The 26,378-nt window shown below is 37.4% G+C and overlaps 1 protein-coding gene across 4 annotated transcripts in view; it reads left to right on the plus strand.

The window, feature by feature from the left end:
• The window catches only part of SAMD8 (sterile alpha motif domain containing 8), a 52,136-nt gene extending 26,640 nt beyond the window's left edge, over positions 1-25,496 (plus strand). For 2 of the 4 annotated variants that reach the window (XM_046027225.1, XM_046027226.1), the window contains exons 2-6: positions 435-1,027; positions 12,049-12,144; positions 14,144-14,261; positions 20,503-20,653; positions 20,825-25,496. In XM_046027225.1, the coding sequence (XP_045883181.1) occupies positions 435-1,027; positions 12,049-12,144; positions 14,144-14,261; positions 20,503-20,653; positions 20,825-21,129 (1,263 nt within the window). In that variant the 3' untranslated portion in view covers positions 21,130-25,496. Of the gene's footprint in view, positions 1-434; positions 1,028-10,789; positions 11,393-12,048; positions 12,145-14,143; positions 14,262-20,502; positions 20,654-20,824 lie in introns of those variants that run through there. The other 2 variants (XM_046027227.1, XM_046027228.1) reach the window with 2 other exon arrangements.
• The last annotated feature ends 882 nt before the right edge of the window (positions 25,497-26,378 follow it).

Genomic DNA, 26,378 nt, shown 5'->3' on the forward strand with positions numbered 1-26,378 from the left:
GGAGAGGTGGGAGATACTTAATCAAACATGAAGATTTCTGAAATTTGGTTTATTTTTATGTATTACATATCTTTCTGTATGTCATGAAAAGCATTAATATAGGATTTTTCTCAATTATTCTCAACAGTAGGCTTTTTCTAATTAAGTTATGGTTGCTATGGTATGGAAAGGTCATTTGTAAGGTAACTTTTTGTAAAAATGTTTAGTCATTAGCCTTCCTTCTGCTGTTGGGTTTATATGCATAAAATTATTAGGATGTTAATCTATTGAAAACCAATCCCTGAGTAATTTTCATTCCTTTTCCTCTCTTCTAGAAGCTAATAGATCAATGTAAATAAATTGTTGTTTCTGGTATGTTTGCATGGTTTTGGTCTTAATGGAGTTGTTAGGACACACTGAAGATTTTGTTTTGTTTTCCTGTTTTCCCTGGACAGGCAGTGGAGGAGGAAATGGCTGTTCCTAATCACCTTTGCATTCGTCGCTGGACTACCAAGCATGTAGCTGTTTGGCTGAAGGATGAAGGCTTTTTTGAATATGTGGACATTTTATGTAATAAGCATCGACTTGATGGAATCACATTATTAACATTGACTGAATACGATCTCCGGTCTCCTCCTCTGGAGATCAAAATCTTAGGGGACATTAAAAGGTTAATGCTTTCAGTCCGAAAATTGCAGAAAATACATATTGATGTTTTAGAAGAAATGGGATACAACAGTGACAGTCCCATGGGTTCCATGACACCTTTCATTAGTGCTCTTCAGAGCGCAGAGTGGCTCTGTAATGGGGAGCCTTCACATGACTGTGATGGACCCATCACTGATTTGAATTCTGATCAGTACCAATACATGAATGGTAAAAACAAACATTCTATTCGAAGATTGGACCCAGAGTACTGGAAGACCATTTTGAGTTGTATATATGTTTTTATAGTATTTGGGTTTACATCTTTCATTATGGTTATAGTCCACGAGCGAGTGCCTGATATGCAGACCTACCCACCACTCCCAGATATCTTCTTAGACAGGTAAGTTTTATTTCTAGTTGCCAAGTTTGTAGAAAGTTGCTATAAAACAGTGATAATAATGTATTTATGATAATTGTGTTTTTTATTATTATTTTGGTTGATGCACACTTTTTTGCTTTATCTGGTAATATATGCAGATATACTTCAAAATTGCTTTTTTGTCCTGGAGTAAATTAGACATTAAGCCTGTGTGAGTGGGAAAGGTCACTGCTTTTTTTTTTTTTTTTTTTTTTTGTAGCTATATCATAGCTTGTTGGGCACTTGAAATTGTAAAAGGGTTTCATGGAATGTTGTCTGTAATAAATGAAATTTGGTTACCTTTTTTTTATGATGAATGGGATTCAGCTTTTCCAAAAGTAGGGGGAGGACTCCTGTACTACCACATAAATTGGAATTATCACAAATAGTACAAACTGATTCATTGATAGTATCTTGTTTTTATGAAATGCTGAGTGCATAATAATATAGTATATGCATGTGAAAAATAAGAATAGAACAAATTTCAAAACTGTTAGTTTTTATATTTGTGATTTTTTAAAGCTTTTATAGTTTGTAGAGCTTTCTTGTTTGTTTTTATAAACTGTTTTACCCTTCTGAAAGTGCCTTGTAATATGTTTTTTAAAATGAAATGAATCAGTGTATCCATATTACAATGTCAGAATGACATACATACCACATTTTGTTCCTCTCAAACCCTGACTAAAAATATAGTAAAGAGGTTTTTGTTTGTTTAAGTGGAAAGCCTACAAAGATAGGGCAGATAAGAGAGGAAAAAGCTGTCATACATTTTTGGAAGTTTGAAAATAGATGTTTGAGTGGCAACTAACAGACCTAAAATAACTTAACTCAAAAACAGCAGTTAGGAAAACAGAACCAACCCAGTCTGTGTTGCAGATTTCTCAAAGTTCTGGTTATTGCAGGTAAAAGGGTGGTGCGCAATACGAAGAATTTAGTGGAACTGTTTAAGAAGCTGTTAGATCCCTTTATCTCCTCCTCTATTCCGTACAGGTTTCCCAACTATAAACAAAAGAACCTAAGGAAGTAAGGAAGAAAGCATATGGAAATCTGGGGAAAGAGTATTCTAGGCAGAGGAAACAAGGTGCAAAAAATCTTGAATTGGTAGTATCCTTAGCATGTTCAAGAAACAGCAAGTGAGAGATGGAGAGAGAACTGCTGGAGATGAAGTCTGAGAGAAGACAGGAATCTAGATTGCATAGTGACTTGTAGACTGTTTTATGGACTTTAGCTTTCATTCTGAATGAGAAGGGAAGCCATTAGAAAGTATTTAGGAGAAGAGTACAGTGATCTAACTTCCATTTTAAAAGGTACCTATAGGGGGGTGCCTAGGTGGCTCAGCGGATTAAAGCCTCTGCCTTCGGCTCAGGTCATGACCCCAGGGACCTGGGATCGAACCCCGCATCGGGCTCTCTGCTCAGCAGGGAGCCTGCTTCCTCCTCTCTCTCTCTCTCTCTCTCTCTCTGCCTGCCTCTCTGCCTACTTGTGATCTCTGTCTGTCAAATAAATAAATAAAATCTAAAAAAAAAAAAAATAAAAGGTACCTATAGGGTGCCTGGGTGGCTCAGTCGTTAGGCGTCTACCTTCAGCTCGGGTCATGATCCCAGGGTCCTGGGATCAAGCCCCAAATCGGACTCCCTGCTCTGCAGGAAGCCTGCTTTTCCCTTTCCCACTCCCCCTGCTTATGTTCCTTCTCCGCTGTGTATCTCTCTGTTAAATAAATAAATAAAATCCTAAAAAAAAAAAAATAAAAGGTAACTATAGTTGTTGTATTGAGAATAGCCTGGGTGTGGGTGTGGGAAAGCAGGGATTAAATTAGTTGAATTCATCTAGACAGAAATGAAGTGAATTAGATGAGAATAATAGTAGGAGAGATGGTGTGAAAGAGTCAAGTTCTATTCATATATTTAGAAAGCACCGTGACAAGATTTGCTAATGGATTTGTATGTAAGGTGTAAGAAAAAGAAAAAAGTCAAGGATTACTCTTGAGACTTTTGACCTGAGTATCCGGGTTGAAGTTGCCCTTTACAGAGATGGGAAGACTATGGAAGGAGCTGAGTTGGAGAGAAAAAATAAGGATTTGGTTTTGGACATGTCAAATTTGAGATGTCTTCAGATGTCACATAAGAGACAGATGAGCTGGAGTTCAGAGAGATACAGGCTGAAATTTGGAAGTTGCCAGAATAGGTAAAGCCATGACGTGAGATAAAGTATTCTAGGGAATGAGTTTGGAAGAGGAAAGAAGATTAAAGATGGAGCCCAAGAACAGTGTAATGGTAGTCTTAGAAGTAAGGCAAAACCAGCAAAGAGAACTGAAAATGTTAGGGCAGAAAGAAAGTAGTATTCTGGAAACAAACTTAAAAAAGAAAAATGTAAGAGGGCAGGAATAATTAATAATTAACTGTGTCAAGTTCTGCTGAGGGATCAGTAAAGTGGATAATTGATGACTGGATTTAGCAAAATGTTGGTCATCTGTGACCTTTACAAGAGTCAGTAAGAACAAAAGCTAATTGTTAGGATTCCGAAGAGAATAGGAGACTTTCTGGAACTTTGCTAAAAATATATATCCACAAATATGAAACAACATATGTACAAATTTATTCATGTGACATTATTTGTAGTAATTATAAATATTGGAAATTTAAATGCTTATCCATGGAAAACTGATTGAATATACTATAGTATGTCTATATAGCAGAGAACTATTTAATCAAAGAAGAGTGAGGAAGATTTCTAAGAACTGATAGGAACTGGTTGTAAGTGTGGGGCAAGGAAAGTATAAAATGAGTAAAACAGCTCTTGTTCCATAAACCATGAGAGTGCATAAAACCTATGAAAGCATGTCAAAAGAGTGTATGAGTCAGCTTGAAGGGGCTTGCACTGAGCAAACTGGGACAATTGGAACATCAGAAACATAATTATGGTAATGGATTCTAATATATTGAGTAAGAGACTCTGAATCCATAGTGATAAAAAATGGTGGGGTGAGAGGGGATATTCTTCAAGAATAATATGAATAAATAGATGGCCTATTTTGCAATATCCAGCCTATTAATTGATTCAGGCAAGTCATCAGTTCATGCTAAAATCATTAGGTGAAAGGTCAAGGATGTTCACGTAATCTGAAAATATCTCACATATTACTTAATTATAGGGAGAATAAGGTACCTTGATGATGGCATGATCTGACATGTATCGTTTTATTTTATTTATTTATTTTTTTTAAAAAAGATTTTATTTATTTATTTAACAGAGAGTGATCATAAGTAGGCAGAGAGGCAGGCAGACAGAGAGAGGAGGAAGCAGGCTCCCTGCCGAGCAGAGAGCCCGATGTGGGGCTCGATCCCGGGACCCTGGGATCATGACCTGAGCTGAAAGCAGAGGCTTAGCCCACTGAGCCACCCAGGCGCCCCACATGCATCGTTTTAATCAAATGAACAAATATAGCCTTGCTGTGGGACAGAGTGACATTATGTGCATTGGATGTGATGTTCATCATCTATAATCTTGCCCCTCCCAAAATATAACCTGAATCTAATCATGAGGAAATTTTCAGACAAATCCAGAATATGGAATAGTTCTGAGGCTGAGGTTCTATACAGACTATATAACCAAGGCATAGTGGGAGAAAGGAGGAAGACTGGCTTGGAAGAAAAATGAGGATCTTATTTTTAAAGTTTACAGTTCAGTGGTTTTTAATATATTTACAATTGTGCAGCCATCACCACTAATTCCAGGACATTTTCATCAGCCCGGAGAGAAATCCCTGTCCATTATCAGTCCCATTCCATTCCTGCCTCCCTCCATTCCCTGGCAACCACTAATCTATTTTCTGTATCCGTTGATTTGTCTGTCCTGGACATTTCATGTAACTGGAATTATAAAAGAAAAGATGGCCTTTTCTTGTGATTGGCTTCTTTGTTTTTTTGTTTTGTTTTTAAGCTTTTTTTTTTTAAGATTTTATTTATTTATTTGACACAGGGAGAGAGATCACAGGTAGGCAGAGAGTCAGGCAGAGAGAGAAGAGAAAGCCGGCTCCCTCCCAAGTAGAGAGCCCGATGCAGGGCTTGATCCCAGGACCCTGAGATCATGACCTGAGCTGAAGGCAGAAGCTTAACCCGCTGAGCCACCCAGGTGCCCCTGATTGGCTTCTTTGATTTAGTATAATGTCTTTAAGATTCATCCATACAGTAGTATGTATCAGTACTTCATTACTCCTTTTTTTTTTTAAGATTTTATTTATTTGACAGAGATCACAAGTAGGCAGAGAGGCAGGCAGAGACAGAGGGGAGGAAGCAGGCTTCCCACTAAGCAGAGAGCCCGATGCGGGGCTCCATCCCAGGACCCTGAGATCATGACCTGAGCCAAAGGCAGAGGCTTAACCCACTGAGCCACCCAGGTGCCCTTAATACAGCACCATTTATTAAATAATTATTCTTTCTCTTTATTACAGAATAATACTCCATTGTATGGATATACTCATTTGTTTATCTGTTCATCAGTTGATGAATGGTTGTCATTTTTTGGTTACTATGAATAATGTTGCTTATGAACATGTATGTACAAAATTTTTAGACCTATATGTGATTTTCAGTTTGCAGTGGGGATTTGAAACCAAATTTTGCCTTTTTGTAGTGCCTCCCACTACAAATCTTATGCTCTTAAGCATGTAAGCTTTATTCTTTATTTTTTTTTTTTTCCTTTCTTAAGATTTATTTATTTATTTGACAGACAGAGATCACAAGCAGGCAGAGAGGCAGGCAGAGAGAGAGGAAGGGAAGCAGGCTCCCCGCCAAACAGAGAGCCCGATGTGGGGCTCGATCCCAGGACCCTGGGATCATGACCTGAGCTGAAGGCAGGGGATTTAACCCACTGAGCCACCCAGGCGCCCCATGTAAGCTTTATTCTTAGGAGAATGATAGCAGGTAGTGTCAGTGTTCTTCCTTATGTACTTTCTCTTTTTCATTTTCTTGCACACGGATACTCCCAACATCCAGCAAATGTGTCTCTGTTGAAGAGCTGCTTCTGAGCTCTTGAACACATTTTATATGCTTGGAAAGAGAGGCAGACATGCTTAGGACTTTATATCCTACCAGCAATAGCCCTTAACCAATGACTGATGAGATGGGGTATACATATTTTATTTCTCTTCCCTCTAATTGGGACAACTTTTAGGTCAGACCTATACTGTCTTTCAGATTCCACACAGGATTGAGCCATATTTAACCCTTGCCATAGTACTCCTCAAGGCTTTGTTTAATGTCTCACCCTTGCCTTGCTTACTTGCCTTCCTGATCTCATTTCCTCACTACACTAAGGTTTCTCTTGGGAACACTCCTTCCTATTCACTTTCACACTGATCTTTGTTTCAGAGTCTGCATCTAAAGCTTATGTCAACAATCCCAAGAACTTTAGCACATCATAAATAGAAATTTAGAAGGAGAAAGGGATGTCTTTATTGGCAAGTCCACTTAACAACAGCGAGAGGGGTTAGCTGATAGCCATAATAACAAGGGAAGAACCAGAAGCAGTATAAAAAGCAAATATAACTAAAGGAAAAACTACTCTAGTCTGGAGATTAACCTTCGTTCCTCAGTAGTCTCTGAAGTCATTACCATGTTCAGTGAAATAATCATTGTTCACAATCATGACTAAATTACCAAAGAAAGTTAAATTTTTATCCAGAAAAAAGAGGCGTATCCGTGTGTAATGCATTTTAGAAAACTTTGCATCAAAATAAATATGAGATATTGAATAAACATTTCCTTACAGTACTTCACTAAAATGACAGTAAAAGGAGATAAGGGGGAGCCCTACAATCCCATGAAGGCAAAAACAGTGATAATGCTGAGAGTTTGGAAAGTAGAACGCTGAGTCCCTATTGTAAAATTGGGAATGGAGACTAGCAGTGTCCAAGAGGTGAGTTTATTTGTATTTCAGAGCTCCAGAAAAACTCTCAAAACAGGTGGCACCAGGCATCTTTCATAACTAGTTACAGATAAATATGGGAGAATTGGCAACTTAGGAGGCTTTTAGACCTCTATTCCAACAGAAGATAGGTGGAATATTCTCCAGACCAGTTAAATGTGAGGGACTCTGGGACACCATGCCCAGATGGTGTTTTCGAGGTGGTTACTATAAATTTATATACCGATCACTGAGACTTCTAGCTCCTTTCCTTAAGTAGCCAGACTTCCCATCCCTACTCCCACCCGGAGCCAGTTCTCTAAGCAGAAAACAGATTTCTCTCCTTAGAAAACCTGCACAAGAGAAAAGGACTCTAGATATTGTGGTAGGGGAGATATCTCTAGCTCCTCAGCCAGACCTCTGCTCTATCACTCTGCAGTGAAACCCACAACATAACAAGCCCAGTCTGTGCATACAGAGCATCAAATTATTATTTTTTTAGTACTTCACTGTCAGGTATTAATGGTCAGTCAAGAATGACCAGACATTGGGGCGCCTGGGTGTTAGAGCCTCTGCCTTCGACTCAGGTCATGATCCCAGGGTCCTGGGATCGAGCCCCACATCGGGCTCTCTGCTCCGCGGGGAGCCTGCTTCCTCCTCTCTCTCTGCCTGCCTCTCTGCCTCGTTGTGATTTCTCTCTGTCAAATAAATAAAATATTAAAAAAAAAAAAAAAAGAAAGAATGACCAGACATTTAAGGAAAACAGAACAATACAAACAGAAAAAAGCAAAGTAGGAAATACAAAATAGGGAGCAGAAGAACACTTCAAAAAAAAAAAAAGCATTTTCTCACAGATAAGAGCTGTTGCATTTTATGAGACAGTAACAGTAGGCTATAAAAAAAAATTCAGAGGAGGGGCGCCTGGGTGGCTCAGTGGATTAAGCCACTACCTTCGGCTCAGGTCATGATCTCAGGGTCCTGGGATCGAGCCCCGCGTCGGGCTCTCTGCTCCGCAGGGAGCCTGCTTCCTCCTCTCTCTCTGCCTACTTGTGATCTCTCTCTCTGTCAAATAAATAAAATAAAATCTTTAAAAAAAAAAAATTCAGAGGAAAGAAAAACTTTTGGAAAATAAAAAATGAAAGTAGAAATTTAAAATCCAGCAGACTAGTTGGAACATAGATTTGAAGAAATTGCCCAGTATGTAGAACAAATGAAAAGTAGTGGAGAGGTCAGTCAGTGGAGCATACGGCCCTTGATCTTGGAGTTGTGGGTTTGAGGCCCCCCAACTGGGCATAGAGATTACTTTAAAAAAAAAAAAAAGAGGAGAAAAGGTAAGATCATCCAGTTGACACAATAGCAGACAAAAACAGTAAACAGAAAATATAGAGGAAAAGGGAAGATATTATTTAGGATGTAAGGAAATTTCCCAAATTCAAAGGATATGGCTTTCCAGATTGAAAGGGCCCACTGAGCACTCAGTACAAGAAATGGAGAATTTCAGAACACTGGATTTAGACTGAAGATCCTTAAAGCTTCTTAAGAGACAGATCAAGTAACATACAAAGATTAGAAATCCAGATAGCATCAAACTTCTTTGCAAGAGTGGAAGCTAGAAAATGAGAGCAGTTATCTTTAACTTTCTAAGAGAAAATAAGGTCTAATATAGAGTTGTCTGTCCAGGCAAACTACCAGTTAGTTATAAGGCTAGACCCAAGGAGAATTTTAAGTTTGCAAGTCTTTAAATATTGCAAAGTTTCCAACCCCACAGCTACTAAAATTGCTAAAATGAAAAAAAAATTATAATACCTGATGAGGATTTAGAGCACCTGCTACTCTTCATATATTGCTGGTAGGGATGCAAAATGACAAAACTGCTTTTAAAACTTGGACAGTTTCTTAAAAAGCTAAACATACCCTTAACATAGGACAAAACAGTTTCACTGCTAAGTGTTTGCCTAAGAGAAATGAAAACGTACGTTCATACAAAGATGTGTAGTGGTCTTTATTCAAAACCACCCAAAATGGGATATATCCACATATCCATCAGATATCCAAAATATACATCCACCAGTGAATGGATAAAGAAATCATAGATAGGGCGCCTGGGTGGCTTAGTGGTTTGAGCCTCTGCCTTCAGCTCAGGTCATGATCTCAGGGTCCTGGGATCGAGCCCCACATCAGGCTCTCTGCTCAGCGGGGAGCCTGCTTCCTCCTCTCTCTCTGCCTGCCTACTTGTGATCTCTGTCTGTCAAATAAATAAATAAAATCTTTAAAAAAAAATCATAGATAAAGAGTGGATAGACTTACACATGAAGTAACATGGGTAAATCTGAAATATATTATGACAAGTGAAAATAGCCAGATACATACCTTTTGTATGTGGAATACTGTGTGATTCCACTTATATGCCATTCTGGGAAAGGCAAACCTATACAGGACAGAAATCAGTTGAGTGGTTGCCCCAGGTCTAGAAATGAGAGAGGGGATTGATTATATAGGGGCACAGGGGAGCTTTTTGGAGTGATGAAATATTCTATATCTTTATTGTGGTGGTGGTTATATGACTGAATATGTTTGTCAAAACTCATTGAAGTGTACATCCAACAGAGATGATTCTCTTCTGGTTGTTCATTAAGTCTCAGTAAAATTAACATTAAAAACAAGTTAAGGGAGTGCCTGTGTGGCTCAGTCATTTGAGCATCCCGACTGCTGGCTTCTGCTCATGTTATGATCTCAGGGTTGTGAGAGGGAACACTGCATGAGACTCTAAACTGGGTGCAGAGCCTGCTTAAGATTCTCTCTCCGCCCACCCCTTAAAAACAACAACAACCAAGTTTATCCTTCGCCTATGTTTCTTAGAAAACGACTGGAGGATACACATCATCAAGACTAAGGAGTAAACTGAAAAAGAGGAGAACATGGATTCAGGAGCCAAAGAATCTAATACAGAAAAGGTGAATTTCCAAGATGAAGGTCAAGTTTTATTTCAAAAAAGAGCCATACAGGAGGACTAGAAAATGCAACCATACTAAATTGGGAAGAAAAAAAAATGGAGAGGAGTTCTAGAAGAAATTTCCCCAAAAGAAAAAATTGAAATTGATAGAATAGTTTGAAGATGAATGGTGATAGGCATACAAGAAACAGAGCAAACCAAAAAAAAAAAAAAAAGTTATATTTTAGCTTTAGAGAATTCTAAGAATTTCTGCTTTAAGGGATTGTTCTCTACTGACTCAGCTGTAAATGATATTTACAAACTTACGTTAAGTAAAAGCCAAAATTTATTTTTTTTAAAGATTTTTATTTATTTTATTTGACAGAGATCACTGTCAGTAGGCAGTGGCAGGCAGAGAGGAAGGGAAGCAGGCTCCCTGCTGAGCAGAGAGCCCGATAAGGGGCTCCATCCCAGCACCCTGGGATCACGACCTGAGCCGAAGGCAGAGGCTTTAACCCACTGAGCCACCCAGGCGCCCTGCAAAATTTATTTTTTAAAAAGTTGTGGAACAATATTGAGATAGGGAAGAGAAAATGGGAGTGGGTGGTAGGAGGGGGGCTAACTGAAAGATACAATGCTAAATAAAACACGAGAGTGAAAGTGATTACCTCTGGGGAGCAAGAATTAGGTAGGGGATGGGACAGAAAACTTAATTTCATCCTAAACATTGTAAAACTGTTTTACATACATTTATATATATATATATATATATATATACACACACACACACACACACACACACATACACACATATTTTTGGACATGCATGTACAAATACGGTTTTTTTAAATGTTCATTTTAAACATTTATATAGTTAAAAGTCACTTAAAGGAATCTTTCTTTTAAAGATGTATTTTTTGAGGGGCAGGAGCAGAGGGAGAAGGAGAGAGAAAATCTCAAGCAAATTCCATGTTAAGCATAGAGCCCAATACCATGACCATGACCATGACCATGACCTGAGTTGAAACCAAGAGTCGGATGCTCAACTGACTGAGCCACCAAGGCACCTCAGGAATCTTTCTTTTATCTGAAAATTTCTGATATATGAAATAACCCATTCCCCAGTAATGCCAGATAAATAAGGCCGTAATCGATTAAAAATACAGAAGAGGAGTCTTTTTTCTGAGGTAACAAAAGGTAAGTCCCTGACTAAAGATGATTGACTCTTCACTTACTCTGAATAAGTTTTGCAGTAGACTATTAATATCTTTCATTCAGATTTCATGTTTTCTTTTTAATAAATACCTTTGTCTTCTTATAAAATGAACACAATATTGTACAAGACTTCTTAGTGGAAATGTACAAAGAATAAAAATAAGACAATAATCCTACCAGATGGCCTGTTTGCACTAACTCATTTTCACATTTACCCTATTCCCTCCTGTGTTGTCTTTTTCTCCTCCTCCTCCCCTTTTTATGTATGTATTTTTTATCAAGATTTTATTTTTAAGTAATCTCTATACCCAGTGTGGAGCTCAGACTTACAACCCTGAGATCAAGAGTCGCATGTTCCACCAACTGAGCCTGCCAGGTGCCCTCTCTCTTTCTTTTCAAATTTAGAAATGTGACATATACTTCACTAATGAATAATCACAGGAGCTGTGGATTTGGTGAAGAAAGAGAAATCAGTTGAAAAGAGAGAAGAAAACAGGGATATAAAACAAAGGAGGGCACAGAGAAATAAAGGAGTAAAACAAAACAAAAACTCTATTGCCTCTAAAACAAAACCAAATTTGTTATTAAAAAAAAAAAAAAAGAGTCAAGTTCCAGCCCTGATTCTTCAGTTAACCCATCATGCATGAAGTGAAACTTTTCCCATTGATGTTTGTGGACAATTCTGTATCCAGGTCTACCATGCTACAGAGAAGAAAAGGGTTGTAACCTCTTCACAGAGAACCATTAATTGGGAACCACAGACAGCAAAGAGGTTTTGGTAAATGGAATACTTCACGAAACAGGTTTTTTTCCCCCCAGTTTCTTTGAATACCATCTCCTAAAAGAGAGAAAAGTTAATGGGAAGCAATTAGAAGAGTATCTTATTGCAAAGGGTGTCAATTACATACATACACTTCTTGTCAGTCCAAAATGTAATTTTTTTCTGTTCCAGTGTTCCTAGAATCCCATGGGCCTTTGCCATGACAGAAGTATGTGGCATGATATTGTGCTATATTTGGCTCCTGGTTCTTCTTCTTCACAAACACAGGTACTTCAGTTATGCCATTAAAAGACGAAATATTTTGACTGTCTTGGATAAAGTTCATCAAACCTTGTTTCTCCCTTTGTAGTTTCCTTGTTAATTTCCTTTAGTCGTTATGAAAAATGCCTCGGGTTTGATCAACAAGAAAGTCACTGTGAGGTAATACCTACATATTTAGTAGTATTCTGAATATATTCTGCAGGCAAAGATCAGAGATGGTGATGTCCAGACATGAGCCAACTGCTGATAGTCTAGCTGTAACTTTCTTTGAAAACAAATCGGAAATGCTTTTGTGGAAGAATAGAAACTCCAAGGACAGTCTTTGGTCATGGACAGTGTTTGGATGAAAGAAATTCTCTGCTTGGAGGAGGCCTATTAGAAAAGGGATTATTTTGCATACCATGTACATCTAGTCATTGTGGTTTGCTTAAGATGATACAGGAAATTGCTGAATAGGGAAAGTGCTTCTTCGGCACTTTCACTAAGAAATGTAAAGGAGAGAATTTTTTTATTAAAATTAAGTGTAAGGGGAAGCTTCTTTTCTACTTTAATGCAGGGAAATTACTTGATTTAAGTTAAAAAAATAAGGCATAATGAAAAAATTTTACAAGCTATGTACCTTATAGATCTGGTTTCCATTGTCTGTGGACACTGATGAAGAACAAGGACACTTTATTGAATTTTTTATCCTCTCCTCCTCACCAGGAAGGATTTGAGGTAAACCAGTGATGGGCTTTAGGTCCTAAGCAGCAGTTATTTCATTGCTTTGACGGTGAAAAGAAAGGTTGATTGTTGCTATTGTCACACTTGTAGGCTATAATTTGCTTCATTTCCCATTTTCCAGCAATATTTTTTAACTCTGGATTGCTTAAAAACAGAGATGGTTTAAAAACGTGTAATATCACTGCTGCTTTGTGGTTTAACTTTGGCTCACAAGACCCTGTGAATCTGAATTTATCCACTCTTCAAAACAAGAAAGAATTTACCATATCGGAAATTTTGGTAGGTTTAGCAAAGCACAGCAGTGGCTAGTTAATTGCAAGTTTTGGTGTTTAATTGGTCAAAGAAAGTGTTTCTCTCCAATGTTTGGCCTTTGTACTGCTTTCATTAGAATCACCTCGCTTTTGTTAAAATGTGGTTTCCTAGGTTCCATCCCAAGTGTACACACTAAAATTTGAGATCTCTTGTGTTCATTGCTTCCTTGAGGGTGAGAAGAGCATTTTGAAAACGTGTAAATCATAGTCCCTGTGCTTAAGATTATTATAGTCTTTTTGGTTTGGACATTTTAAAAAATAATATCACAGCACAAGTGATATCACAATGCAGTTCAAAATTTTTGCTAAGTGTACTTAATACAAAACTTAGTATTTAAAAAACTCAGTATTTTTATACTTTTAAGTTTTAAAAAGTTAGAGAATGTTTAAGATAGCTACTATCAGTAACCAAGTTACAATTTTATTATTCAGCAAGAATTTCCTAAAATCTTGTTTAATTTTACCTCTCACAAAGTAAATAATTAATGAACAATATATGAATAACAGCATTAACATTAAGCTAAGAGTCAGGGTAGGTACTAGTCTTACTTCTGTTCCTGAATAGTTCCTTTACTTTCTCTTAGCCATATCTTCTAATCAATGAAACAATGCTCTTAGGTGAGCACTGTCTAACATGGCAGATACTAGCCACAGGTGGCTACTTAAATTAATGAAAATGAAATTAAGTCAAAATTTACCTCCTTGGATGTATTAGTCACATTTCAAGTGCTCAAGAGCCACATGTAGATAACCTTATTAGACAGTGCATTTATAGAACATTTCTGTCATTACAGAAAGTTCTATTGGACAGTGATACTTCAGATCTAAGATTTCTTTAAGATTTCTGTCTTCTTCAAAGAATCTAGTTCTGGTAGTTTTCCTGCCTGCTCTCCCTTTAAGTAAACACTTGATTCCTGGAGATTTTTGGTTTGCTTTCTTCTGATCTTTGTCTTTGGTCACTCTGTTCACAGGTCAATACTTCTCCGAAGGCTCTGTAGTCTGATGGGCACTGTATTCTTGCTTCGCTGCTTTACCATGTTTGTGACCTCCCTCTCCGTGCCAGGACAGCACCTGCAGTGTACTGGAAAGGTAGCCTGCTACCTTCTTTATCATTCTTTCTTATTCTTGGTGGGTTGATGGCACCATATATGTAATAGGCTTAAACTTTGCTTTTAGTGTTAAAATGCTTTTTAGGGGGCACATGTGTGGCCTATTTGGCTAAGTGTCCAACTCTTGATTTCAGCTCATGTTATGATCTCAGGGTGTTATGATCTCAGGGCTGTGAGTTTGAGCCCCCAGCATCAGCTTAATGCTGGCCATGGAGCCTGCTTAAGATTGTCTCTCTCCCTCTCTCTCTGCCTGTCTCTCCTTTCTAAAGAATAAATAAATAAATAGATAAAATGTTTAAAATGTCCTTTTTAGTATTTTTAATATCTGTAATAAACCTCTAAAATAATTTGGTAGAAACCTTAAGCCAGAATCTACCTCCTTATTACATTTGTCCATTAATACTGGTTCTTTGCTGTGGAGCTATGGAAAACAAGTTTCTTTCAATTATCATTTTGCCTTTTCCCACTATCCTGAGCATCTTTAGTTCCTCATATTGATGCGGAAATGTTCAGGTTCAGAGCAAAGAAAGAATTCTTGAGACATCTTCACTGCAAAAGGGTGGTTTTAGGGGCACCTGGGTGGCTCAGTGGGTTAAAGCCTCTGCCTTCGGCTCAGGTCATGATCACAGGGTCCTGGAATCAAGCCCCACATCAGGTTCTCTGCTCCACACGGAGCCTGCTTCCTCCTCTCTCTCTGCCTGCCTCTCTGCCTACTTGTGATCGCTTTCTGTCAAATAAATAAATAAGATCTTTTTAAAAAAAAGGTGGTTTTATTAAAGAACAGGGACAGGACTCATGAGCAGAGATCTGCACTGGAGTTGTCACAGGTGACGGATTGATTATGACTTTCAAATTGAGAAGGGCTTAGGGACTAGCATTAAGTCTCTAGGGAATTGTGGAAGCAAGGTTTCCAGGGCCTTGAGGGGGCTAGCTATTTTTAGGACAAGGTCATTTATTACTGTCTACTAAAACCTTAGTCATGACACCCTTCAGATGTATATCAGGGGTCCATTATCTTGGAGGATGGCTGCTGTCATATCTTGGGGGATAGAGATAAAGGAAGTTTCCAAAGGAATTTTTTTTTTTTTTTAATTTATTTGACAGACAGAGATCACAAGTAGGCAGAGAGGCAGGCAGAGACAGAGAGAGGAGGAAGCAGGCTTCCCACTAAGCAGAGAGCCCGATGCGGGGCTCTGTCCCAGGACCCTGGGATCATGACCTGAGCCGAAAACAGAGGCTTTAACCCACTGAGCCCCAGATGCCCTTCTGAAGGAATTTTTATATGTTAAAGGAGACTTAAAGGATCTTGGAGGTCAGGATAATGTTAAGCTAAAATTGCCTTTTGCCCTTAGCAAAGTATTAACATCGAGGCCCCTGAGTTTCTAGAGGAGGGTCACTCTGCCTGTCTCAGGGACTTGTCAGTGGGCTGTAAGTTGTAAGGAAATTTAGTTTTTTTCTTTTGTCTTTGTTCTCCATATAAATATTAACATGACAGTGGTCCCTTTGATGTCCTTATCACTTCTTTTTAAAAAGTTTTCCATTTGACTATATTCCGCTTAAAGTACACACTATTCTGAACTTCACTCTTTGCTGGGATATACTAAATAATGGCCAACTTGTTGTTTTTGTTTTAAATTTTGTAGCTTGTTTTGGTATATTATAGACAATATCTTCTCTTCTGATTAAATTGAGAGAGGAGAGATTATGCAGATGGGAACAACAAAAAAAAAAACCAAAAAATTTTAAAAACCTGAAAATCACCTGTACTTTGCATACAGAATTGGCCTTGTGACTCATTAAATTTGGACAAAAGAATTTATTATCCTATTTCTCTAAGCCTCCGTGCTTTAGTTATTTATTGCCAAATACTCAGATATCTCTGTTGGCACCTTTGTTGTTATTTTAATATTGTTTGTATATGTGTAAAACAAAATTATGTGTCAGCTCTTCTGTGACAATATAAATAGCTGAAATGCCAACAAGAGAGATTAAGCAGCTGAAGGATCAATAACTAAAACTACAGCCCTGAGCGGAAGGGTGACAAAACTTTCTCCAGGTATTAAAAGATTGACCAGTAAGCAAAGGAGAAGGGTTAATATGACACTTAGGATTTATTGTGAAGGCAGTGTTTTATTTTTCTGAAAGTACATAAATTAAAAAGTAAAAACATCATTCCCTCTTCTTTCACCCGTCCCATAAATAATCCTGTCAACAGTTGGGTATACAGCCACATAGGCTTTTTTTTTTTTTTTTTAAAGATTTTATTTGAGGGATTCCTGAGTGGCTCAGTTGGTTAAGCATCTGCTTTTGGCGCAGGTCACGATCCCAGGCTCCTAGGTTTGAGTCCTGCATCAGGAAGCCTGTGTCTCCCTCTGCCTGCCACTCTACCTGCTTGTGATCTCTCTCACTCTCTCTCTTTGACAAATAAGTAAATAAAATCTTTAAAAAAATATATTTTATTTTAGAGAGAGAGCACAAGCAAGGAGGAGGGTCAGGGGGAGAGGGAAAGGCAGACTTCCGGCTGAGCAGGGAACCCAGTGCAAGTGTCGATCCCAGGACCCTGACTGAGATCATGATGTGAGTCAAAGGCAGCCACCCAACTGACTGAACCACCCAGGCGCTCCCACATAGACTGTTTTTAAGCATACTCACACATTCGTATAAGTTTATATAGTAGATACTTTTTAAATAAAAGATACGATTATATTGCAGACATTGTTCTTCGGTTTATATTTTATTTAATAGTTAGTTGTTTACTTTTTTCCTAAAGAAATACATATGGCTATATCTCATCTTTTTTTTTTTTTTTTTTAAAGATTTTATTTATTTATTTGACAGAGAGAGATCACAAGTAGGCAGAGAAGCAGGCAGAGAGAGAGGCGGTGGGGAAGCAGGCTCCCCGCTGAGCAGAGAGCCTGATGTGGGGCTCGATCCCAGGACCCTGGGATCATGACCAGAGCTGAAGACAGAGGCTTTAACCCCACTGAGCCACTCAGGCACCCCTATATTTCATCTTTTTAATAGCTACAGTGTCCATTGTATGATTTACCAGTTTCCAAATCATGTACATTTATGTTTTTTCCAAATCTTACTATTTATAAATCATGCTATCATAAATGTTCTTGTGCATTTAGGCATTTTCTGTTATTTAATCATCTACTTAAGATAAATTTCCTGGAAGTAGAATTATGAATCAAAGAATATGCATATTAAATACATACTGCACAGATGTCCAGCAGAAAAAGCAAGTTTATCACTACTACCAATACTGTTACATACTGCACAAATATCCAGCAGAAAAAGCAAATTTATCTCTACTACCAATATTATATTCATGTCAGTCTTCCACTCCTGTGCCAGCACTACTTAACTGTCAATTATTAGAGTCATTGCCATTCTGATTCATGAAAGATGGTGATATGAGACTTTTACAGTTTTATGTTTTAAAGGTTATTATTTACTTATTAGAGAGCATGAGCAGGGGGAGGGGCTGAGGGAGAGGGGTAGAGGGAGAGAGACAGAGCAAAAGAGAGAAGCAGACCGGCTGGGCAGGGAGCCCACCTCTGGGCTTGATCCCAGGACCCTGAGATCATGAGCTTAGGTGAAGGTCGACGCTTACGCCACTGAGTCACCCAGGTGCCCCTACAGTCTTAATGTTTTATATTTCTTATATAAATTTCTTATATAGTCTTAACATTTGAATTTATTTATGCACATGATGTGAAGTAGAGATAGAATAGTTTTCCCCGGGTAGTATGGTAATTGATTAGAAGATATTTTAAAGAATAAAAATATAAGCTTATTATACTGAAAAGAGAATTTTCTGTAGCAGAGGGATTTAATTGTGGGTCAGCCACTAAAGAGAATGTTATATGTGCATTGGGCTATAATGTGTGCTACAAAAATAAATTAGATACCATTCCTCTGTAGTGTGGATAGCCCTCCTTCTGTCTCTGATGACTGTGTTTCATTATCAGTTAGTTATATATGGACATTTCTATTCAAATCTGCCCTAAATACTGTTAATTGTTTTTACATTATAATATAACCTACTTATTGACCTGTATCATTTGTAGCAGTTGTTAAAAATAGAAAGTTAAGGTGATAATAACTAGCAATCAAGTCCCTTACAGTAAACTCCATAGGGCATTTTCATTGAAATAAAGTAATTGCTCGAAATCTCATTCCCAGAAGTAGGAGGTTTAGGAACAAAACCAAGAACTACCTGTTTTTGAAATGTAGCAATGGACCCACCTTAAGGAAAGAAGATACGGAATATTTGGGACATTTAAAATTGGAAGGGTTAAGGAGACTGGGTATCTGAGCAATGATTGTTTTCTTTTGACTGGCATCACTTGTTTCCTGCCCTTGTCTGAGAGATATTTTCCTAGCAGTCTCTGTTCCTCACTGCCTGATTTTTTATTTTCACAAGAGTACCATCTCCAACCCTATTCTCATTAGAGGTCTTAGAAGAATCAAACTATGTGTATTTTAGTAACTTTTCTTTTCTTTTCTCTAATGATAAATCCCTTTTCCTGTCCTGCCCTTCACTAAGGCAGAAAGGGAAAGCTAGGTAGTACATAATCAGCAAGTGAGATTTCTAATGAAATTGTGTTATGAGGTTGTTGCTGTTGTTAATTAGCCATAGTAGAATCTTCAAAACGTAGGCCTTTAGGGGCGCCTGGGTTGCTCAGTGGGTTAAAGCCTCTGCCTTTGGCTCGGGTCATGATCCCAGGGTCCTGGGTCCTGGGTCCTGGGTCCTGGGATGGAGCCCCACATCAGGCTCTGTGCTCAGCAGGGAGCCTGCTTCCTCCTTTCTCTCTCTCTGCCTGCTTGTGATCTCTGTCTGTCAAATAAATAAATAAAATCTTATAAATGAATAAATAAATAAAATAAAACATAGGCCTTTGGTTTTTTGTTTGGTTGGTTGTTTTGTGAGGTTATTTTCTTTAAAGTTCTAATTGACTTCATTGAACGATTCATGAATTGGGTAGCACCCCATCTAGGAAGTAGAGAGGCCCTCTAAGACATAGGACTTTGGAATTGGACTTCCTGGATTCACATCTTGGTTATGTTACTTACCTGCTGTGTGACCTCTCTAAACCAGTTTCCTCAGCTGCATAATTGAATCACTTCATAGGATTATTGTGGAAATTAAATACAGTAATACTTAAAGCACTTAGCAGCATGTCTTTCACATAGTAAATGCATGTAAAATTTTAGGAATTCTTTGTACTGTTACTATGTGTTAAATACTTGCTTTTTTTTTTTTTTTTTTTGAAAGAAGGACCATTACTCAAACTCTTCCTCCAAATGGATTGCTTTTTTTAAGCTTATATATGGGAGTTGGCATTGGGTTTGGCTGTTAATAACAGGAAATTCAAGATGGCATGGTTTAATAAATAGTGGTTTATTCTGCCTCATAAGAGAAATCTGAAATTAGGTCATGTGTACCCATATGGACTTATCAAAAACCCATGATTCTTCTGTCTTTATCCTCTCCTATCCTAACACTTCTGTATGGAGTTCTCAAAAACCCATGATTCTTCTTTGTACTTTCCTAACACTAGGCTTGCATCCTCAAGGCCACTTAGTCCAAGATGGCTGCTAGAGTTTCAACTATCATGTCCGAGTTGCAGGCTCAAAGAAGGAAAGGTGAAAAAGACTTCCTCCTAGTTGTTGTCTCTTTCCTTTATAAGTAGCCTTCCCACAACTCTTTTACACTTTCATTTACATCTTATTGTATAGAACTTAGTCACAAAACCACACCTGCAAGGGAGGCTAGGAAATGCAGTGTTTTGGTTGAGTTCATTGCTGTGTCAAATAAAGTAGACATTCTGTTACCAATGAAGAAGGGAAGAATAGATACTGAATGGTAGCTATTGTCTCTGTCATAGCCTCTTTCTTACTGGCAAGAACAACCAGCAAATACTACTGCATTATTGGATTAAAAACTTGAAAATATTTTGTGTAATGGTGACCTTTTCATTGTAAAGGAACTCTTAGAGAAATTTGAATTACATAGATTTCATGTAATTACCAGAATATTTCTGACCACACTTTCTTAATGTCTGGAATGAATTAATTAGACTGGGAGTCTGGTTGCATTTGTTCAGATCTTATTTCTAAGTCATTTGGCATTTGAATTTCAATATGAGGGATGTTTGGAAGCCCCTACCTCTCTAGGCATTAGAAGCACTAATTTGTAGCTTTCTTTATAGATATATGGCAGTGTATGGGAGAAACTACACCGGGCCTTTGCCATTTGGAGTGGCTTTGGTATGACCCTAACTGGTGTTCACACTTGTGGAGATTACATGTTCAGTGGCCACACAGTCGTCCTAACTATGCTGAATTTCTTTGTCACTGAATGTAAGTATTTCTTTAGTGCTTCCATGCATTAGATGACTGGCTATAGAGTAGGCTGTGGGAAGGGTGTCAAGTTCTATGAAGATGAAAGTAGCAGACTGACTTAAGAAACACGTGACCTAGAAGCATTGGAAAGAATGTGGTTTTAAAATGATCTTTCTGTCCTTTTCCCAGATACACCAAGAAGCTGGAATTTCTTACATACTTTATCCTGGGTTCTCAACCTCTTTGGAATCTTCTTCATTTTGGCTGCTCATGAACATTATTCCATTGATGTGTTTATTGCCTTTTATATCACGACAAGACTCTTTTTGTACTACCATACTCTAGCCAATACCAGAGCATATCAGCAGAGTAGGAGAGCAAGAATTTGGTTTCCCATGTTTTCTTTTTTTGAATGCAATGTGAATGGTACAGTACCTAATGAATATTGTTGGCCATTTTCAAAACCAGCAATAATGAAAAGATTGATTGGATAAAGTCTGTATTTGTAATGGGTTCATGGTTAAATTATACAGTAGTTGTTGAAAGTGAATAACTTTTGCTTTCTCCCCCTAAGCTGTTCCCGGATGCCTTGCATTTTGGCTTATATGTTGACAAAGTGAAGTTCCATGTTCTGAGCAAGGCTATGATTGCTGCAATCAAGAAAGAGCAATCAAGGGTCCTTACATATCTGTGTGAGTAGGAAGCTTAAGTAGATGTTTCTGACCCTTCTCTTTCGGCAGACTTAATGTTGAAGTGAGGCTGTTACCCTCACCGGTTGAGAACTTGCTTATTGAACTTAAGTAATTTGGTGATTGAATGTGTTTTTTTTATTTTCTAACTTCATTAGGACTCTAGTCAAGAAATAATTTTTTTTAGGTCCTTATTATCTTCAAAGGAAAAACCCCTACCAAATGAGCAGTACTTATTCTTTGAACTAATCTCTGTCTTTTTAAAAAATGCAACTCTAGAAAGTGATCTGTGTCACTAACAAATAATTTCTGCCTTCTGAACTATCTTTAAGAAAAGTATACTGAACATACCAGGATGCCTGAAACAAGAAGAGAATGGAAGGGGCCATACACGAGGTGACAGGAGTACAAATACAGTACTGGCATTTCTCACCAAAGATGCAACAGAAGATGCAGTTCCTCTTTTGTTCTGAGGGTTCAGTATGACTGTCATTAAGTGTATGAGGGAAAATGGCTGCATCCATAAGAATAAAATTGGCTTAATTTTAGTGAGATAGGTACCTGGAACAACTTTGTGCTATTGTTGTTAGTTAGACATATGACAGCCCAGTTTTATGCCTTTAAATGATGTTACTTAATGAGCAAAATAGTGGAGTTTGTTACCAAATGTTAGATAAAGTTCTTACGTCCATAAGTAGGGAGGTATGCATGCAAAGAATATTTTTTCTGTTTTTGAAAAGAAATTTATAACGGCTGCAGGCATAATACACTTTTTGGTTTTTGAAATTTGTCATTCTTGGCCATCAGAAGTAAACAGTCTTAGATATATTCGGATGTGAAAAAAAAGGTTTTGTTGTTTTTCATTTTTAAATACAGTTGTGTACATAAATTCTTTCTACTTAGTCTTAATTTGGCAGTCAGGAAGTGATATACTTAGATACCGTTTACAACACTAGAAATTTAGTACCTTAAGTAATTTGACCTTTGTGGTAATATTTGTCACTTTACTTTTAATGATTCTGGTTAGTAGTTATGACAGTAGAATGGTTATGGAATTGGCTTTTGAGCCTCAGTTGAGCTTAGCTACTTGGAATATTAATTGCATAGTTTTTACATTCCATTTTAAAGCAAGGAGTTAGAAAAAGTGCTGGCATATTGAGGTCTAAAATTAGGCCACTTAGCAGAAAGCCGCTCCTAATGTGGGTGAAATATTTTATTTTTGCACTTTAAGTCATATTCCCACCCCTGTATAAGCTACAGAGGAGCCTGAATGGATTGGGCAGGAGAAGAATATTATGCAAACAAATTCCAGCCAGTGCTGAATGACCCCAATTTGAGTCTACTCTGAATATTATCTTTTTTCTCACCTGAGAAATGGCACAAGGCAATTCAAGTTTTATTATGCTTGTAAATCTCATACTTCAGAATCTTATAATATTTTACATTATTGATTCTAATACATGCTTGGGACAAAAATGTCAAGATTTCATCTAAGGAAACTGCATGATCATGAAAGGTGAGGGATGTTTCCTATACTACTTAAAGTACTTTGACCCTTGAGGTCAAAGCCGTGTAACTGCCATTCTTTCCAAGTGACAGAGCAAGACCATATTTAGCTAGCGAGGATCGAGTGTTGGCTTTTGGAAAAATGTTCGAAAAAAATCTGTGGCAACATTAAGTCAGGAATGTTAGATAGCTACTTAATGGTAAATTTCCTAACATCAGTCTTCTTTCCTTCATATGGATTATATTCTAGAACAAAATAGAAAAAAATTGCAAGTAACTTTGCAGAGCTGTTGACATCGAGAGTGCCTAACAGCAGACTGCAATGAGGATTGTAAAATAAGTTTTCAGCCTTGCATTTGTCATATCTAATTTGAGGAAAAGGTAAGCTAGATTTATAATTTATTGTTATAACTAATACAAGGCAGTGTTTACATAAATTCATCATCTCCAAGTCTCTTGGAAAGCATTGATACAAAATTCTTTTCCATTTCTTTTTTTAATATGAAACCTGTATTTTAGTTGTGTTTTTGTTGTTGCTTTGTTTTGTCCAGAAATTTCCAGATTTTGTCTTTGTATTTTTTTTTCTTGTTAAAATGTAAACCATTGGAAGGGTGATATTTATATTCACATTTTGGGAGTGAATGGGCCTAGGTGGAGAAGCTACATACGTATTTTTTTATCCTTTCTACAGTTGAAGACTTAGAGGCTTATATTCTTAAATACTGAGACCTTAGTGTAGAAGGAACCAAGAACGTTTTTGGTTTGGGGATACAAACTGGAAGTTACATTGAAAGTCCTTGATGCCTTTCTCTATAATTCTGGTGGCAGTGTAGCCTTTTTTTTTCCTTTTCTTTTCTTTTCCTTTTCTTTCCTTTCTTTTTTTCTTTTTTTTAAGTCTATGCAAGGCATTGTTACTGAAGGGTATTGAAGTTCATAGGGAGTAAGGAGGTTTTGAAGACAGCAAGTAAGCTATTACTGAATAATTTGGGAAAAACTTTTTGGCTATGCTGCAGAATTTTCAAATGGCTATCCTCTTCATCGTTCTCAGTGGCCAGATTTGCTAGAGTAAAAATACAACTTCCACATGCTGGGTCTGTTTTTCAGTTGTTATTGTTTTTTTAATCAGAAAACAATGAGAGTAGCCTTAGAACCAGTCAGCTAAAGAAATGTGGACTGTTCACGAGAAAGAATCCATTGACTGAAGACCTGCTGGTTTTATAACTCTGACACTGCCAGTGGTGTTCTTTCTTGCCCCGTACTTGCTGAAGTATTGTTACTTAGAATTCCAAAAATCTTATAATTGACAGAGAACAAAGAAGCCAAACCCTTTTATAGTTCATATGAAACAGACTGTTTTAGAGACATCTGTTTGGAAAGTGTTATTTATATATTCAAAGTCATATTCGTAACACTAACCTGCTTGAAGTATATTCCGCAAAAGGCAATTTCATCATGAGTCATGAGTTTTATAGTAAACATTTTTTAAACATTCTTGGTCCAAAATGCTTGAGAATGTTAACCATATTCTTGTTTTAAACTCTGTGATCTAATAAACTTAATTATTTGATAGTCTTTCTGTAGACTTAAGTATCCCTTACTAAGAGTAATTAGCAGTAATAGTCATGTGTCAGTTCTTTAAGGTATTCAGGCATTTGAGACAAGAAAGTTCTCTTTTAGAATAGTCCAATAGCTTTCTTAAACAATATTGGTTTCTTGTAGATAGTTTCAAAGCCAACAAACATGTCAGTTTCAATGCCATCATCAGCTGGCAGTTAAGATGGTTTGCATTTGTAGAAAGTGCAGCCTGAATTACCCCTACACCTCTGTAGAGACTTGTTAGTAACATCAAAAGTCAGGCTGCTTCAGGTGACCAGTGAGAAAGGAAAGAGTTTGAGGGTTTTTCCCTCTTGTGTGTGTGAGTGGCTCTGAATGACTGAAATTACTATGAAAGTAGGTCTTGGTCTCCCCTCTCACCTACTGCTCCCACCCAGTGAATGCCACCAATTTCAAGTAACTAAAATGTGGCCTATTACTTTACATCAAGTTCAATAAAAGTATCTATGAAATCTGTAAACCATAATTCAGCGACCAGTAAGGTTGGTTTTAGAATATGTTCTACTCTAAATTAGCCAAGAGACTTTTTATTCAGTGTATTCCATATTTAAGCATAAGGAAGATTTGTGCCTGATAGAAAGGGAGAGGGAATACTATGATAATCTCATTATTATTTCAGGTCTGTTTCAATATGAACTACTGAGTTGTCTGAATGGTAGCCAGGCCATCTTATTAATGTCATCTTAAAAATGCTTAATTTTAATAATTTTTTATTCAGAGAATTTATGGATTATTAGGACAATTGAAGTATTTCTGATATGGAACAAAGCAAGTGGAAACTGGTACTTAGTGGGGGAAGCAAAATTAGCTTGGACTAAAGTGGGCATGTTTTATTTTAAGAACTCTACCTAAATGTAACTCTGTCCACAGAGAAACTAGTATTACTTGAAGATGTGAATGTTCCTGTGGTAGCCATACCTTGAAGCACAGTGTTGTATATAAGTAAATATCTTGATTCTAAATTAAACCCAGATTTAACTAATATATTATTTTATATCTTTGTTGTATTAAAATGTTTAAAAACACTAAAAATAAAACCTTTGAAAGTTGAATTACAGTCTCTTATTTGAATGTCTTTGCATTACTAATGCAGCTTGTCTATTTTTTTTACAGTAAATTTTTATTTTTGCAAATGATTGGGCCCAGCAACTTTAAATTTTAATATAGTATCTAGTTCCTGGCTCTTACTAATGCTTAGCTGTCTCTTAGATAAGCCATTTGCCCTTTCTCCTTTCTTTTGTGTAAACTAGAAAAGAAAAATAATCTTCCTGGGGGCATTAGAATAATTGTGGATTAAGATGAGAGGGAGGGAAAAGATGCAAAAAACACATTAAAGTTTTTGTTTGTTTGGTTTTTATTTAATTGTAGATTGTATGGGAAGATGCCATCATCCTGGCAGGTCAGCTTTGGAAAAAATGATGAACAGGGAAAGAAGGGAAAATAGCTCTTAGGGGGTAGCTCAGTAGCCCAAAATCATGGAGTAACTGAAACACTAAGCATTGTCATGGGACCATATGAACTTCATCCATGAATGAACTTAACTTTCATAACCACTACTGATCTGTTGGTGGCCCCAGCTAGTCTCTGTCTCAGGAACTCTGGGAAAGAATAGTCTAGAACAGACCTAGAGACTACATGGTGGAATAGAAAATGCACTGGGTTTAGACTCTGAAGGCCTGGGTGTTGCATCTCTGCCACTGATTAAATTAGATCTTTTCTTCCAGCTCCACCTAACTTTATGTTTAAAAAGGAGAGCAAAAAAATGCATTTCTCATAGATTGTATTAAAGGCCAGATACGAAAGTACTCTACCCTTGCTGGCTTAGTAGCTGGTACATAGTGCTGAAATACTAGTTGAATTTAGGTCAATAAAATGGCCTATGCCTCCAGGAAATTAATAATCTAGCAGGGAAGTTGACATGAAACATTCATTGG

The sequence above is a fragment of the Meles meles genome, chromosome 13, assembly GCF_922984935.1.
Source record: "Meles meles chromosome 13, mMelMel3.1 paternal haplotype, whole genome shotgun sequence".
Taxonomy (NCBI): domain Eukaryota; kingdom Metazoa; phylum Chordata; class Mammalia; order Carnivora; family Mustelidae; genus Meles; species Meles meles.